We start from the raw sequence: 16,429 nt of genomic DNA on the forward strand, positions 1-16,429 counted from the left end.
GACCGCCGTCAGGTCTGGTGTCGTGTCCCGTGCCGTAGAGGTGCCCGTGCGGGTCGGCGCCGTGGGATCGGTAATGAGAGTTAATTCGGCTTCATGTAAGTCCTGCCACAGGCTTCGACGTTTGGCGGTAGTGTAGCCATAGCCACAGGCCTCGTTCGGGGCGTTAAAATCTCCCCCCACCAGAAACAGGTTTGCGCCCGCCAAGGCAAGCGCCCCTCGGAACAGAGAGAGGAAACGAGCCCGTGAGTGAGCCGGATTACTATATATGTTGAGGAGAAATACACTGTGGTTGCGTGTTCGATTGCGAAGGAGCTCTACAAGCACGTTTTCCGCATGTCTGCCGCTTACGCTGTGTTCTTGCACTACTGTCCCTTTCCGAAATAAAATTGCAAGTCCGCGATCAACGGGAATCGGCGAGGCATGCGCAGTGTAACCTGGAAGCTTTGGTACGGTACCTACTGTTTCTTGTATCATTATGATGTCGGGTGTGGGTTGCGCGTGTCGGACGTACGTATTGTTGCAGCAGTGGTTGCTTCTTAGTGAAGCCCCGACAGTTCCACTGCCACACCACGAGCTCGTTAGTGGGGCTGGCCATCGTGGTGCTGTACTTGTGCGTTACCTGAAATATGGCTAGGGTGAATGACTCTAGGACCCATGGTGGGCATCGTTTCCATGCCTGGGCGAAGGCCTATGTGAGTCTCGATTTTGTCTATATGGATTTCAACCTTGTCTGTACCGGCGTTGTAGTATTATCGATTGCGCGATAAATGACAGTCGTCAGCACAAAGGCGAATGGTAGAAGCACGATTAGCAAGGAAATTCCTAATATATGTGAGGATGACAACGGGCCACAAGACTAAGCGTTGGGGCACTCCGCGTAGAATTTGGCCTATAGATGAGCGATTCTTAGCATCGCGGCGTCTAACCAATAATTCCGCGGGTTCGTTTCAGGTTCACGTTATGTTCCCGCACAAATGATGAGCAGTGCTTGTGTATACGTGTCTCCCTTTTTGTTGTTTGTTTGCACTGTTACCCATATCTTTCACAAATGATGAACCAGTCTGAATCGGTACGAACTGGTTGTTATGGGTCATTCGAAAATTAAGAAATGAAAAGTTTTAATGAACAGTGATTCTCAGCCTCACCTGCAAACCTATTTGAGCGAAGGGCACCTTATTCTGGCCTACATTTGCCCAAACAGGTAAAAAAATAATCATGGTGTTTCACTTTGTCAACGTTGGTCAGGCGCAAGCATCTGGTTGCTGTTGCTGAGAATCTGAGCAACGTTTCTTGCTAACGCACCCATGTTGCCGTAAGCCGCCTAGCATGTTCTTTCGAAGCTCATGCCCGGCGTTTGCCGACGACTTCGGGGTCGGCCGACTCGCGCTCGACCTGCCGCTGCTTGCGTTACTGCTCCGTCCTTCTCGCTCGGCCCTCAGACTCTGCATTGCCGTAGGAACCCGGTACGCCCATAGCGCACACAGAGACCCTAGCAACTACCACAGGAGGCGAACCCGGCGCGCACTCGCCTACCCTACCCCTCCGCGACGCTTCACTTGTTTCGTCTTGCTCCAACTCCACCACGCGCTCCTCCATACCTTCCCCAGCGCGAGCTCCTCTTCCCCACCTCCAGGCGCCATCCTCCTCCGGCGCTCGCTTCCCTCTGCCAGTTCATCGGCCTTTGAGTGAGTCTCGCCGGCTCCACGCACGGGGTAATTACGCTTGCGCTTAAAAAATAAGTCCATAGCGCGCAATACACCTGCGAAAACTCAATCCAGTGAGGTTGAAGGGACGATGAGGGAAATAAATGTTAAGAAGAAACAATGCCGCGCACATGTGTGATAGGCTTTCAACTTATAAAGTGTGTGCTCTTTGTACAGCGTACAAAGCAGCTTGGACGACGCAACTACGAGTGTTCCGTACCTTAATTAAAAGGTCGGGAACTTTATTAACGTCAAACATTTTTTTGAGCAAGTGTTTCAATTACCACGCCCATCACGTTGCTGGCATTTCGCGCAATTTTTATCTCTCCGTCTTCCTTTCATTGTCGTATTCACATTGACACGGGGCACTTCACGCCAAACCCGATTGACAAGACCGTCAGGTTTCAAATTATAGATTTCTCTCGAGAAGTTGAATTAGGACTGCAGCTCCAGTGGATCACCTGCAGCTATAAACAGAACAGGAAGTGGAATTGAATTGTTCCTATCCGTTGCAGCTAAGTTTCACACACCTAACGTGGTGAAATTTTAGTGACATAAAGGCGAGCCTTCGTATCAAAAAAAAAAAGTTATCCCCCAAGATCTGTTAGTTCTGAGTTGACGTTATTTTAGGTTTTTTGCGACTTTCATGTAGCGTGGGAATCGTTCATCGACTGCCGAAGGCTGTCCACGTATTGCCTGTTACCGACGCGCCCTACGCGGTGTTCGCATGGTATTTTCAGCCGTTTGTCGATGTAGTTTGCGATGGCTCCTCCAAAAAGTTTCGGTTCAGTTTCGGCTACAATATAGCGGGAAAATAACGGCTTGCTTTGGTTCCGGCTGAGCTCGATGTTGCAGTTCATCTAGACTTGTAAGCTCATTTCCAGTTCATTTCAACATCCTGGTTAGAACACACGAACTGTTTCCTGCCTAGATATTACGTATACTCGCCTAAAGAACACGATTAGGATGCAAGCGAGAAACACTGCTGCTAAATGCAGGAAGAAGGCATAATCTGGAATTACAGACCAACATTTCCGCTTACTAAGTTCATAAGCACAGTTAATGGGTTTCACCACATATACCTATTCCGAAGCATGTTAGTTAGGGTATATCAAGATTAGATTAAGTTATCTTGTGCACGCTGCTCGTATGCAAGATATGTACACAAGCTATATATGGAGAGCTTCCCATCAGACGGTGCTTTTCAGCCTCTGGGACCCAATGGAAACCATTCCGGACACATATACCTAAGAACTGACTCCCCTAGTAGCCTGACATGATCATAATGTCTCTCGGACCAACCCATACCTCATTACACGGTCTTCTGTTCTGCCCCATTATGCTTGGCTACACAGCCATCCGTACAAAGGGTTGGGGGGGGGGACGTAAAAAAAACAATTTATAGCAAGATCATATATTTGCTCTGATGGGCATCAGTAGCTGACAGCGTTTTCCGGCCGATAGAAGACTGGCTCTTGCAAAGCTACATGCCTGTAAACTAATTCGCCCGCTATGGAAATGGAAGCTACTTTTCGTGAGTGAGTGGCGAGATCAGTTTTACTGGCTCTTGAGTTATGTTTCTGATAGGATAAAAACTGATATAAAAAAGAGCAGTTTCGAGTACATTCTTTCGCCCTATAGTAGAACAACATAACGGGCGTGAGCATTAAGGTCAACTCAGTACATAACATAGGACGCCGAGGATAATCTGGCTTTCGTATCTGCTTATATATTTTATTTGCTGTAAATGCCATCAACTGCACGAATCTGCACGGCCATTCTTTCTTCTGGCACTTTGTGTAATTGTTGCTTTAAAGCTTTTATATGACAAAAGTTTTAAAGAAATTAGTAATGAAACACCTTGAAGAGGACATCTGATTTGATACCTGCATTGTAGTTAACGAGCACAGCATGTGGAAATTGAAAAACGCTTGCTTACAAGGGTATTGTGATAATACCACAACTTTTACTATTGCAATGATTGGGCTCGTCTGTTTCAGAACGATCGATCACGTTTCGCCCGACTAAGCAGACTCACACAAGCGTAGCTTGCCTGAACAGGAAGATATTGAAATAATAATAATGCAAGATGTAGCAAACGTCTTTTTAGACCTCCACATTACGGACAAATGCAAGCAAGTATATAGGGAAATGTCGACTGATTAGGCAGAAGTGAACACCACAAATGCAAGAAAATGCCATCTGCACCTTCTTAGCTTGGAGCAATAGAGTAAAAAAAAAACTACGAGGTGCTTTACAGTTTAATCACTCCTGCTGGGCTGCTTAAAATTGTTATTGATTCTGAAATCCATATATCGCGTGCTCATTGTTTCGCATAACTACAAAATGTCGTTTATAGTCAGGTGTCTCCCAAATACTGCAGAAGCTCAAGCGCGCGCTCTTCTCGAAGACAGACTTCAGCCCATGTTCTTTGGAGCCAGCGTGCAGATTTGTACGGCGCTGATGATAGCCCTGTGCACTAGTAAGCAGCGCCTCAGCCCAAGCACTCTGCGTGGTGTTTTTATGTGGTAGGTGTGTATTTGATTAAGGTAACTTAAACAGAAAGCCATCTATCTGAATGCGGCTAGAGACGCAGCTTCCACGCTCTGCTCCGTAAAGAAACATATTACAACGGTTTCGTGTAAGTAGCGGCAAAACGCGATCTCTAAAAATGCGGTAAACATGATAGGCTTCATTTTATTGCACAAATATTGTTCGAAGTTTCTGTTTCACTGTGCCTTCTTTAACAACATAGTATTCTCAGAGCAACAAAGTAAACGAAAGAGCAGATTTGAGCGAGAATACTGCAAATGCGATTACGGCAGAACTACCGGAGCGCAAAACATGGAATTACCTCGACAATGTTTGAAACACCTATGCCCTCACCCACACAATTCATTCTGTAGTACAATCATGTAGCATGACGTCACCCAGCTAAGCATCAACCACGATGCATACGTGACCTATTACGTCACATCTGTTCTGCCTTTATAATCGCCTTTGCTCCCCCAATAGACGTGCTTCGTTACCCGACTGTCGGCCCGCTCCTATGGTGGCAGTGCCTAGGCGCCACGTTGGCTCCCTCAACGCTGCTCCATCCTTTGGAACTTTTAGGGGCACCCGCCGATGCACGGCCTGGATGGAAGACGTGGAAAAGTGAGTTAGAACCGTTTTATGGATAATCAGTTGACAGACAGAACAACCAAAGGAAGTGCAAGCCACATCCTTACTCGCTGTGCAAGTAAGGCTAGTCGAGGTATCGCTTCAAGTAAAGTACAATTATTATTATATTCAAATATTGCAGCCCTATTCAGGGCTCTCGCAGCAGTGGAGTCGAACAACACGCAAGAAACAACAAAAAAAAGGCAGTCGAACATAATAGGTTTAAAAAAAGAAAAAAAGGAACAGCAATCTTATCACACTAGTGCGTCTACAAAATCAGACAGTGCCAATTCACGAACGGAACCGGGTAATTCGTTCCAACAGTCGACAATTCTCGGGAAATAACTGTGTTTGAACGTGTTAGTGTGGTAAAACACGTTGTCGAGCTAGTTGGTGCATAGTTTTCAATAGATGAAGCGCCAATACTGATGGCACACAGGAAGGAATAGAGACAGGACAAGGCGTTTCCTGTCTGTCGGCTTGTCCTGTCTGTACTCCTTCCTGTGTACCGTCACTATTGGCGCTTCATCTATTGAAAGTGTTAGTGCTCGCAAAGAAAGGCTTTAGGTTGAGGGTGTGAAAACATGTAGTTGGAACAGCACTGGCATACGACATGTGATCATGAGCGGATAGTCGACAACATGAGTGAATAATTGAATGTAATAGTTTCATCGAATCTACATGCCACCTTGCGCATAGAAGAGATAAAGTAAAGGTGTTCATTGCAGATGAGGGCGAAAAATCACGATTGTAGCGATCACAAATGAAACGAAGATGAATGAGGAATCAAATAACATGGAAGACTAAGGAGTCATTATAAAAATGAGGGAGCCTACAGCATGGTCTATTCCCATGGTTACGATCATAAAAATAAACAAACTGCGCATCGACCTGTACCCAGCAGCACTTACCATATTCCTACTCTGCGAAAAATACCCCATACCAGCTCTTGAAGATGTGCGCCGAGGCTTCTTTGCACGAAGTTTTTGAAAAACGGCTTTCTGGGGAATCATACTGCGGCATTCTAGTGCGAAGCTTTGTAGGATGAGAACGCGGTATGGCCCTACCGCTTGCTCTGCATGCATTTTTGCATTGCGCAAGAGGCTGCCCTGTGTCTTAATTGTCATGGTTGACATTCTACTGTGGGGAAAAACGATAGAACAGGACTACAGCCTAGAGCGTTTATTCACTTCTTGCCGGGAGCGTAACTTTGGCCTTAACATGAAGAAATGGTCGCTTTTGCAGCCGTAGTTTCGTTACCTTCGACGCACGATTGCCACCGAATACCTGAAGGTGGACCCCCAAGCTGCCCAGAGAATTCTGGAAATGACAACACCTAAGAAGGGTAAGGCAGTGAAGCAGTGAAAAACACTGAAGCAAGCAGGGAAGAATAAACTAGGACTAGGCAAGAATCATATGTATGCGTTAAGAGAAAAAGCAGGCAATATCATTACTAATATGGATGAGATAGTTCAAGTGGCTGAGAAGTTCTCTAGAGATTTATACAGTACCAGTGGCACCCATGAAGATAATGGAAGAGAGAATAGTCTAGAGGATATTGAAATCCCACAAGTTAGGCCGGAATAAGTAAACAAATCCTTGAGAGCTATGCAAAGGGGGAAGGCAGCTGGGGAGGATCAGATAACAGCAGATTTGTTAAAGGATGGTGGGCAGATTGTTCTAGAAAAACTGGCCACCCTGTATACGCAGTGCCTTATGACCTAAGTAACAGCAGATTTGTTCAAGGATGGTGGGCAGATTGTTCTAGAAAAACTGGCCACCCTGTATACGCAATGCCTTATGACCTAGGTAACAGCAGATTTGTTCAAGGATGGTGGGCAGATTGTTCTAGAAAAACTGGCCACCCTGTACACGCACTGACTCATGACCTAGAGCGTACCGCAACCTTGGAAGATCGCTAACATGATCCTAATCCATAAGGGGATGCCAAATACTTGAAAAATAATAGACCGCTCAGTTCACTCAGTAGTCAGTAGTCAGTAGATCAGTAGTACGTTACCTACAAAGTATTTACTAAAGTATTCGCAAATAGAATCAGGAACACCTTAGACTTCTGTCAACCAAAAGACCAGGCAGAATTCCGTAACGGCTACTCAACAAGAGACCACATTCACACTATAAATCAGGTGATAGAGAAATGTGCGGAATATAAGCAACCCTTATATATAGCTTTCGTTGATTACGAGAAAGTGTTTGATTCAGTCGAAACTTCAGGAATAATGAAGGCATTACGGAATCAGGGTGTAGACGAGCCGTATGTAAAAATACCGAAAGATATCTATAGCGGCTCCACAGCCACCGAAGACCTCCATAAAGAAAGCAAGAAAATATCAATAAAGAAAGGTGTCAGGCAGGGAGATACGATCTCTCCAACGCTATTCACAGCGTGCTTACAGGACGTATTCCGTGACCTGGATTGGGAAGATTCGGGGATCAGAGTTAATGGAGAATACCTTAGTAACTTGCGATTCGCTGATGATATTGCCTTGCTTAGTAACTCAGTGGACAAATTGCACTGCATGCTCAGTGACCTGGTGAGGCAAAGCAGAAGGGTGGGTCTAAAAATTAATCTGCAGAAACCTGAAGTAATGTTTAACAGTCTCAGAAGAGAACAGCAGTTTACGATAGGTAGCGAGGCACTGGAAGTAGTAAGGGAATACATCTACTTAGGGCAGGTAGTGACCCCGGATCCGGATCATGAGGCTGAAATAATCAGAAGAATGAGAATGGGCAGGGTTGCGTTTGGCAGGCATTCTCATATCATGAACAGCAGGCTGCCATTATTCTCAAGAGAAAAGTGTATAAAAGCTGTGTCTTACCAGCACTGACGTACGGGCAGAAACCTGCTGGCTTACGAAAACAGTTCTACTTAAATTGAGGATGATGCAGCGAGTTATGGAAAGTAGAATGATGGGTATAACGTTAAGGGATGAGAAAAGAGCAGATTGGTTGAGGGAACAAGCGCGAGTTAATGACATCTTAGTTGAAATCAAGAAAAATAAATGTACATGGGCAGGACATGCAATGACAAGGGAAGATAACCGATCGTCATTAACGGTTACGGACGGGATTCCAAGGGAAGCGAAGCGTAGCAGAGGCGGAAGAAAGTTAGGTTAGCAGATGAGATTATGAAGTTTGCAGGGACAACATGGCTACAATTAGTACATGACCGGCGTGGTCATAGACGTGTGGGAGAGGCATATGCCCTGCAATGGGCGTAACCACGCTGATGACAATAATGATGATGAAGGAGGGTAAGGAACTGAAAGCTTTTATAATGCAAAATAGAAGTGAGGCGTGCAGACAGGACACAAGAGTAGAGAAGTGGACAACACGAACGCCTAACACTTCTATTTTGCATTATGAATCCTTACCAACTAGCTCAGCTTTCTGTCGTTCTAAGCTTCATTTCTAGTCGGCGTTCGTGTTGTCCACTTCTCTACTCTTGTGTCCTGTCTGCACGCCTCACTTCTATTTTGCATTATGAATCCTTACCAACTAGCTCAACTTTCTGTCGTTGAAAGCTTTTCTTGGCACAATGAATTTCGTACAGTGGTTCATCTGGAACATGTCTGTCCTAACGGCCGCATACTGCACTTTCCTATACAAAGATATTGCGTAGGTATCAACCAAAAACCCGGAAGAAAGCTTTCACAAGTTGCGCGAGTGTTTACAAACGGCAGCGGTTCTTGGTTATTTCGACCATATAAGAAATATGACACAGTATCAGTTGACACAAGTCAGTTGGGCACACGAGCCGTCCTTTTTCAAGATGGCCATGCCATCACATTTTCTTTTAGGTGACTCGCAGATGTGCAGCACAGACACGCACAAATAGAAAAGGAAACGCTTGCGACTGTACATGGCTGCATAAAATTTCATCACTCTTTTAGTCGGTCAGAACAATGTTACAGTTGGAACTGATCACCGATCGTTACTTTACATATTTTCCAAACCACGACATCAACGCCTACTATGCTTGCAGCGGATGCGCCTGACATTGCAACGATACTCTATCAACATGATATAGAAGGTTGGAAAGGAATTGTTCTTTGCCAATGCTCTATCGAGATTTTCTAGAAAAACGTGCATGGAAGAAGAAACAGAGCTCTTTCAGGCAAAAGTGCCTAATTGAATTTCAGCCTCGCACCGCAGTCGGAATGACCTACCAGCTTCAACAAATGACGGCCACACCTTGACGAAGCTCCGCAAATATTCAGGGTGAACGTGGTTGCTTGAGAACCCAGAAGTTCCCAAGCCTGGCGTGGAAACTTATTAGGCGTACTAGATACAAGCGCAAGGCTTCGTGATCCGCAGCCATAAGGGCATTGTACCCCAGTGAAAAAGAATGGAAATTATTCGTATTCTGCACTAGGCGCATGCAAGGACAGATAAAAGGAAAGGGAAAACAGGAACGATCACTTTTTGGTCCAACATGTCGAGCGACATTGAACCGATTTACAAAGTTGCAGGGTTTCCCAGAAATACAAGCCGAGAAACGCAAGGAGGCCACTTTTAATCCTTGACATTCCAACCTTGCCGCGACAAGTTGTAGGAATGGGTTTGTTTTACTGTGGTGGAGGCCAGTTCGCCTTGATGGTTGATTTTAACTCCTCTTTTTTTCGTACCAGAAATGCCCACAAGTGCGCGCAGGCTCACGGCGATCTGCTCAAATTTTTTTTTGTCCATGGATTGTCATTGAAACTGTGCACTCAGCAGGGTGTGCCAATTACCAGCCGTGTGTTCAAGGAATATCTGGCAAAGCTAGATATTGCTCCGGTCACTTCAAGCCCATATCATCCGCGTGTGAATGGCATGACAGAAAGAGCCGTCCAATGAGGGAAGAAGCTTTTAGAAAAGTGCTCCTTTAACATGTCTCACTTTGATACAGCTTTGCTCAAGTGGCGCAATATTTCCCGTGATAATGTGCTCAAGTCGCTTGTGCAGAGGTTGATGGGACGCCTGACCCTGACCCTGCTTCACGTACCAAGAACCCACTTGGAACCCCACACAGTACCCAGCAGCATAGTTTACAGCTTGAGTCAGGTCGTTAGCATAGCAACAAAGACAGCGCTTAGGAACACCATCGCGACACTACCAAAAGAAAGCTGTTCATATTGGCGCGAAACTTCAAGACAACTCTTGCACCGTGAAAAAGGAAGTAGCTTTTAGCACAGAATATTCCTCATTTCTGGTGGTCGCTGAGCCAAGATCACCTTGAACGCTGAATGCTGAAACGTCCTTAAATATGCAATATATATACATATTATAGACATATTGCAATTATGCTGGGGACAATATGTTCCATAAAGTTAGACAATTAAGCTAAATGAATCTATGCTAATATGCATAATAATAATATTTGGGGTTTTACGTGCCAAAACCACTTTCTGATTATGAGGCACGCCGTAGTGGAGGACTCCGGAAATTTTGACCACCTGGGGTTCTTTAACGTGCACCTAAATCTAAGTACACGGGTGTTTTCGCATTTCGCCCCCATCGAAATGCGGCCGCCGTGGCCGGGATTCGATCCCGCGACCTCGTGCTCAGCAGCCCAACACCATAGCCACTGAGCAACCACGGCGGGTTATGCTAATATGCATGTGGCTGTGTAAGTGTTAACGTCTCTCTATGTACGAATTTCAAGCTCCACAACAAGCACTACTCTTTCCTACAGGGAAACTTGCCTACACTGCGAAGGAGTTGAGTGATAACTAACTAAAGAGAAATATCTTTTCCTACCCTTCTGTATTTTGTGTCGCTTCAGCGTCGGTTAGTATCTCGGCGAGAACATTTGCGCATATATAGGAGAAGGTTATACGTGTGCCTAACGAAATCACTATCCAACCGGCTTATATACGCCTCGTAGTATGTACTGCAAACAAGTGCACCAGTTTTATGCTAAATAAACTAAATTAACCAATTAACGGTTCTAGCATTTTACATCTTCTCCAGTGCACCTGAAACGATTGGTGAAGTTCTGTACTTCAATGGATTTAGGGATCAGAAGCGTTTTCAATTAGGGCTCAATGTCCCGTCGACATTTCGAGATACTACAACCCGGAAAATTGGCGATTATAAATTGCCAATAATAAAGAGTTACATAACACACCTAATAGGTTTTTCTATTCAAACCTTCTTGGTCTCTTTTTCCGATAGGTTTGTTGAACAGAACTTTGTGCGTTGAAGAACATCATACGTAATCCAGTTTACAAATATGTCCCCTTAATTTCCATAGGCAAATCTAAACCAAGGTCTAATAAAGTGTTCCGTCATCATCGAAATAAAACAAAACGTCAGTACCGAAAGGCCAAGCTCGTAAACACGTGATCGGCTTGGGAAGAATACAGTACATGCTGCTGTCCGCCTTTATAAAGACAAATATTTTTCTCTCGATTTCCTTTCTCTTAAAATGCAATCACAAAATGTGTTCGTGCCTGATATCATGTGAAACCACTAGTCATCATATTTCACTGAGCAATGATGACAATCTACCACTTTCAGTGAGTTAGTGTACCCACGCATTTACCCATACTTTGCATCTGTATGCACACGGGAACATCACTCCCATGTGGCCTGTGTTCCTCATCAGGATTGGCAGTTTATGATCCCTAATAATGTCCCCACTAAAGCTATCGCTCAACTCTGCTAACCCATAAAATTTGATAAGTGCTAGTGTTAACAGCATTCACTCGAAAATATTGAAAATCACCGTATCCAACTACAGTGATATTCTTTGCCTCATTTTCCAGCAATCAAATGTTATAAGTTGCTCCCCACAAAACTGGAAAGTTGCCAAGATCATCCTTGTGTTTAAAAGCGGAAGCATGAATTCACCCGTAAACTACAGTCTCATCTCACTATTGTGCATTTGGTGTAAATTACTGGCAGACATTATCGCTTCCCACATTCACTGTCACCTCGAACAAAGTTCATTCTTCTTTCAGGTCAGCTGATCGAAATGATTTTCTTGGCATTCAACTGTAGAATTAACAACTGACTTGGATTTCAACATTGATGCTGACATAGAAACTGACTGCATCGTTTTTAATTTTGCTAAAGCTTTTGACTGCTTTGCACCTTCCCGTTTCCTTTGTCAAAATTTTGTGATCTCGGCCTAGATTCTTTTGCACTGTCATTCCCTAGTAACATTACCTTTTTCCGCCAAAAATTTACAACAGTGAGCAGTTTCTTTTTTTTCGTCACTCAGTGACGTAACGTCAGTTGTAGCTCAAGACATACTTGTTGGCCCTTTGTGTTTTGTTATATACGCTACCTACCTGCCCCCTAACAGATTGCTACCGAGAGAAAGAACGCTTGACAATATATTTACAGGATATATATACTACAGGCAGTAGACAGGTATACAAGATGGAACACGTGCGCACAACTCTGAGTGATTGTTGCTGTTGTCAGTCCTCTCATCATTGTTTGCTACGGCAACGCCTCGTAGCATGACGCCTTCCGGCAAAGGCGCTGTCCAGGTGCTTGGTAGATTTTAGTGAGGTCGCTTCAGTCGAGCGACGTGAAGATTATCAGTGGAGGATCGCGGTGGGGAGGTATCGAGAGGTTGCATTTCGTAGGTCACGTCTTTTTCTTGACGCAAGACACGGTAAGGGTCTGAGTATGGTGAAATAAGCTTCTCACAAAGTCCAGCTCGTCGTGCTGGTTTTCAAAGAAGCATGATGTGACCAGGGTTCAAGTGAGCACCGCGGCGACGAGCGTCATATCTGCGTGGTTGCGTTTCTTGGGAAGTAGTCAGACGCAGGCGTTTAATTTCAGGTGCTTTGGTAGTAATGGATATGGCATCTCGGGCATATTCTGACGTCGTATCGAGAACGACTGCCAGGATCGCATCAAACTGTAGTATAGGGTTTCGTCCACACCACATAAAAATGGAGAGAAATCACCATAATCATAATGCGACGTATTGTAGGCCAAAGGGACAACAGGCAGAGAGGCCTCCCAGTGGCGGTGGTTGGTAGAGACGTGCATAGCGATCATTTTTGTGGTAGTTCAATTGAGCAGCTCTTTGAGGCCGTTGGTCTGAGGATGATATGCCACTGTAGACTTGTACGTCGTAGAGGAGGTGTGCAAGATGTCCTGGACAATCTGTGAGAGAAAGTAGCGACCCCGGTCGGTAAGTAGTTGTCGGAAAACACCGCGGTGAAGTATCACTGCCTTGAGAAGGGAGTCAGCGATGTCGGTTGCACAACTGGTAGGGAGAGCCAGCGTGATCGCGTACCGGGTGGTGTAGCCCGAAGCAACTGCTATCCACTTGTTTCCACTAAGTGATAGAGGAAAAGGGCGAAGGAGATCAAGACCAACCCGAAAGAATGGCACAGATGGTAATTCAATGTGCTGAAGTCTGCCAGCTGGTAGGGCTGCTGGTTTATTGCGGTGGTGATAAGATTTACAGGAGGCGATGTAACGGAAAATGCAATGGTAAATACCGGCCAAAGGAAAGACGGCGAACACGGTCATATGTCTTCAAGACTTCCAGGTGACCAGCGGTTGGCGCATCAGGCAACTTTATGAGCACAGTCTTACGAATGCGCTTGGGAACAACCAATAGCAGTTGAGGGCCCTCAGGGCGCATGCTATAACGGTACAATATGCCATCTTGCAGCATAAACATACGCGAAGGGGAACTTGTCAGGTCCGTCAGGCTGAGAATGATGTCTCTCAGGTAATGGTCGCGTCGTTGCTCATCGGCGATGTCAAAGAACACGGTAAGCGCATGGCTGCAAGTTGACTCGCAGGTCTCAGGTTGGTCTGGTAGGTCTACTGAATAACGTGACAAGGTATCTGTGTTCTCGTGCAGTCGGCCTGTCTTATACACCACTGTGTAAGAGTACTCTTCGAGACGTACAGCCCACCGACCGAGACGTGAAGCTGGATCTTTTAAACACGAAAGCCTGCATAGTGGGTGGTGATTGGGGACCACCGTGAAAGGACGTCCATAGAGGTAGAGGCGAAAATTACCTACTCCCCAAAGGCGGGCGAGGCATTCACGTCCAGTGATTGAGTAATTGCGTTCGGCTGCTGACAGAAGGTAGCTAGTGTATGCAATGACACGGTAGCAACCGTGCTGTCGATGTGCCAAAATAGCGCCGGTACCGTGGCCGCTGGCGTCGATGCGATCCTCTATTGGGGCGGACACGTCAAAGTGGCCGAGAATCACTCGCGACGTGAGTCAAGTCGTCAGCTCAGCGAATGCACTAGCTTCGTAGGGAACCCAGACAGAATTCGCGTCTTTCGTAAAAAGTTCCGCTACAGGGCGTGCGATGTCCGCGAAAATCAGCTAGAGTGGCTTGAGCTTTTGTGCAGGATGGACGTGGTTTTTAGGGCCCCATGGCGGCGTCTAAATCATAACTTTTTGTGAATGCTTTGAGCTTGCTTCTGTTTTTATTTGGTGATTGTTTTTTAGCCTTTAAATAATTATTGGGTACTTTTTTTTCTTCTTTTTTGTCCCTCTTCTTTTCGTGTACGCGGGTGTTTCTCCTGTACATTTAGTTTCGCAGGATAGTCAGAGCACCTTTCGCGCCACGTACTTCAACACAGGCCATCGGATGGGACTATACCTATGTATAGCCTTTAAATAATAGCTTGGAAGTCGCTATTTGTGGTTTTGCTGTGTGTGTTTTGATAGGAAAGTAAAAGCGTTGCCGCGTGGTTGAACACGTGCGAAAACGTGTCGTACCTTAAATCTCTGCGGCATTGATTGCTTTTAAATGGTTACTGAGAATTACTTTGCGAGATTTTGAGGATTTAAATCCTGTGCGTATCGGTTTTTCGCTGGAAATCACGTGCTCTGCATTATTATAGTAATGTAGTATTATAGTATTTGCAGTAGAAAAAGCCGAGCAATACATGGAAAGAAAGCCCGGAACGCGTGAAGTGTGCGCGGTGTCCCTCAAGGCTGACGAGGTGACGGATGAAAATGTAGAGGGAATCGAGTTAATCGGCACACACTGTGATGTCGATGCGAGGCTGAAGAAAATGAAGGCTTTCCATAAAGAGCTTGTCAAACAGGTTCAAGAGCTCAAAATTAGCTAAATAGGGAACGCGATGGATGGAAGGTAGCGGAAGAAAGACTTGAAGTAGGCGAGTAAAAGCTGAACAGGGCCGCCATTGTGAACGAGTATGGTCGTGACAATGAAACGCAGTCCCTCGGCGTGACAGGAGAGGGAGTGCCAGCAAAGTACGTGGAATGCGGGCAACGTGGTGAGGGGTTAGCTTGAAAGAGCGGTACCTACCTTGAGGCGCCACGCGAAAAAAGCAGGAGTGCATAGATCAATGCCCATATCAAGTCCGAGTCACGTGTAAAAGGACAAATGGAAGCAGGGAGATGTAGGAGAGAGTGAAATGGTGATTATCGCCGGCGACTCAAACCTGGATTGGTGCTCAGGAGAAATTCTGGAGAGGGTGAAAGGTGATAAAAAGTGGCGGTAGAGACATTACCGGGGCGAACATTGGATTCTCTCATAGAGCGAGCAAAATCAAAGCTCACGGAAAATGCCCACATGCGCAACCTTGTCATAGTAATAGGTGGGCTAAATGACGTCCTAAACAGGAAAGGGACGGGGCCAGCACTTGGCAAAGGGGGTGGACGACTTGCGCGAGCTGTCCCCTCAGCTGCAGATCGTGCTGTGCGCGGTGCCGGAGGTGCCTGTACTTGAGAATCACGTACAAAGATCCGTAGTGGCTGCTAATGAGGCGGTATGGAAAATGAGCCGAGAAAAAGGCTTCGAGGTTGTCGAAGTAAACAGGGAACGGAGAAGGTGTGGTAATTTCTAACCAGACGGGATACACTTCAATTACAGGCTTGCACGAGAAGTGGGCTGGCGAATTGCTGGTCGCGTTGTTGTTTTTTTAGGGGGAGCACGGGCGTTCAGGAGGCCAGAGTAGGTAGTAATGAAGAAGGTCCCCTGGGGAACTTCAGAAGAGCATCGCCGTCGATAACAGAAAAAGGAGGAAAGCAAGAAAGAGAGCTCGCCATGAATAGGCTACATAAACATGCTGGGCGACAGAAGCAAGCGAAGGTGGGCAGAGATTGACGAGCAGGTACATAGAGAACAAATAGGGGTGTATGCGGTTACAGAAACGCAGCTTAGAGACTCGGAAGAGCCGCCAGTGACGGAGAGTTATGTTTGGGAAGAATGCAACAGAACGAAGTCAGAATGAAAGGGAGGGGGAGTCGGAATGCTCATCCATCAGGAAGCCGTACAGAAAAGAGTAAATTCAAAATGTCAAGATCTTTGGTTATCAGGTACAATGACTGGGAAAAAAATTGGCTGGGCGTTACGTATTTGTGGACCGGAAATAATTGCACAGAGAAGAATAAAGGTTAGTGGAATGCGTAAGTGCTGATATTAAGGTTTCGGGAATGATGCTGAAATTATCGTATTAGTGGACATGAATGCCAACATACAGGATTTATATGGCTATACCTACAACAACGGGAAATCAATGCTTGAACTTTGTGACTAACATAACTTCGTTATCGTGAATACAGGGCCTAAGTATGAAATGTAGATCAC

At 45.7% G+C, this 16,429-nt stretch overlaps 1 protein-coding gene across 3 annotated transcripts in view; it reads left to right on the forward strand.

Annotated features, from left to right (window-relative positions):
* Positions 1-612: 612 nt before the first annotated feature.
* Positions 613-16,429, forward strand: part of LOC135914303 (uncharacterized) — a 106,218-nt gene continuing 90,401 nt past the window's right edge. For 2 of the 3 annotated variants that reach the window (XM_070522853.1, XM_070522854.1), the window contains exons 1-2: positions 613-692; positions 4,719-4,859. In XM_070522853.1, the coding sequence (XP_070378954.1) occupies positions 640-692; positions 4,719-4,859 (194 nt within the window). In that variant the 5' untranslated portion in view covers positions 613-639. Of the gene's footprint in view, positions 693-4,505; positions 4,860-16,429 lie in introns of those variants that run through there. The other variant, XR_011507718.1, reaches the window with a different exon arrangement.

The sequence above is a fragment of the Dermacentor albipictus genome, chromosome 8 (assembly GCF_038994185.2).
Source record: "Dermacentor albipictus isolate Rhodes 1998 colony chromosome 8, USDA_Dalb.pri_finalv2, whole genome shotgun sequence".
Classification (NCBI taxonomy): domain Eukaryota; kingdom Metazoa; phylum Arthropoda; class Arachnida; order Ixodida; family Ixodidae; genus Dermacentor; species Dermacentor albipictus.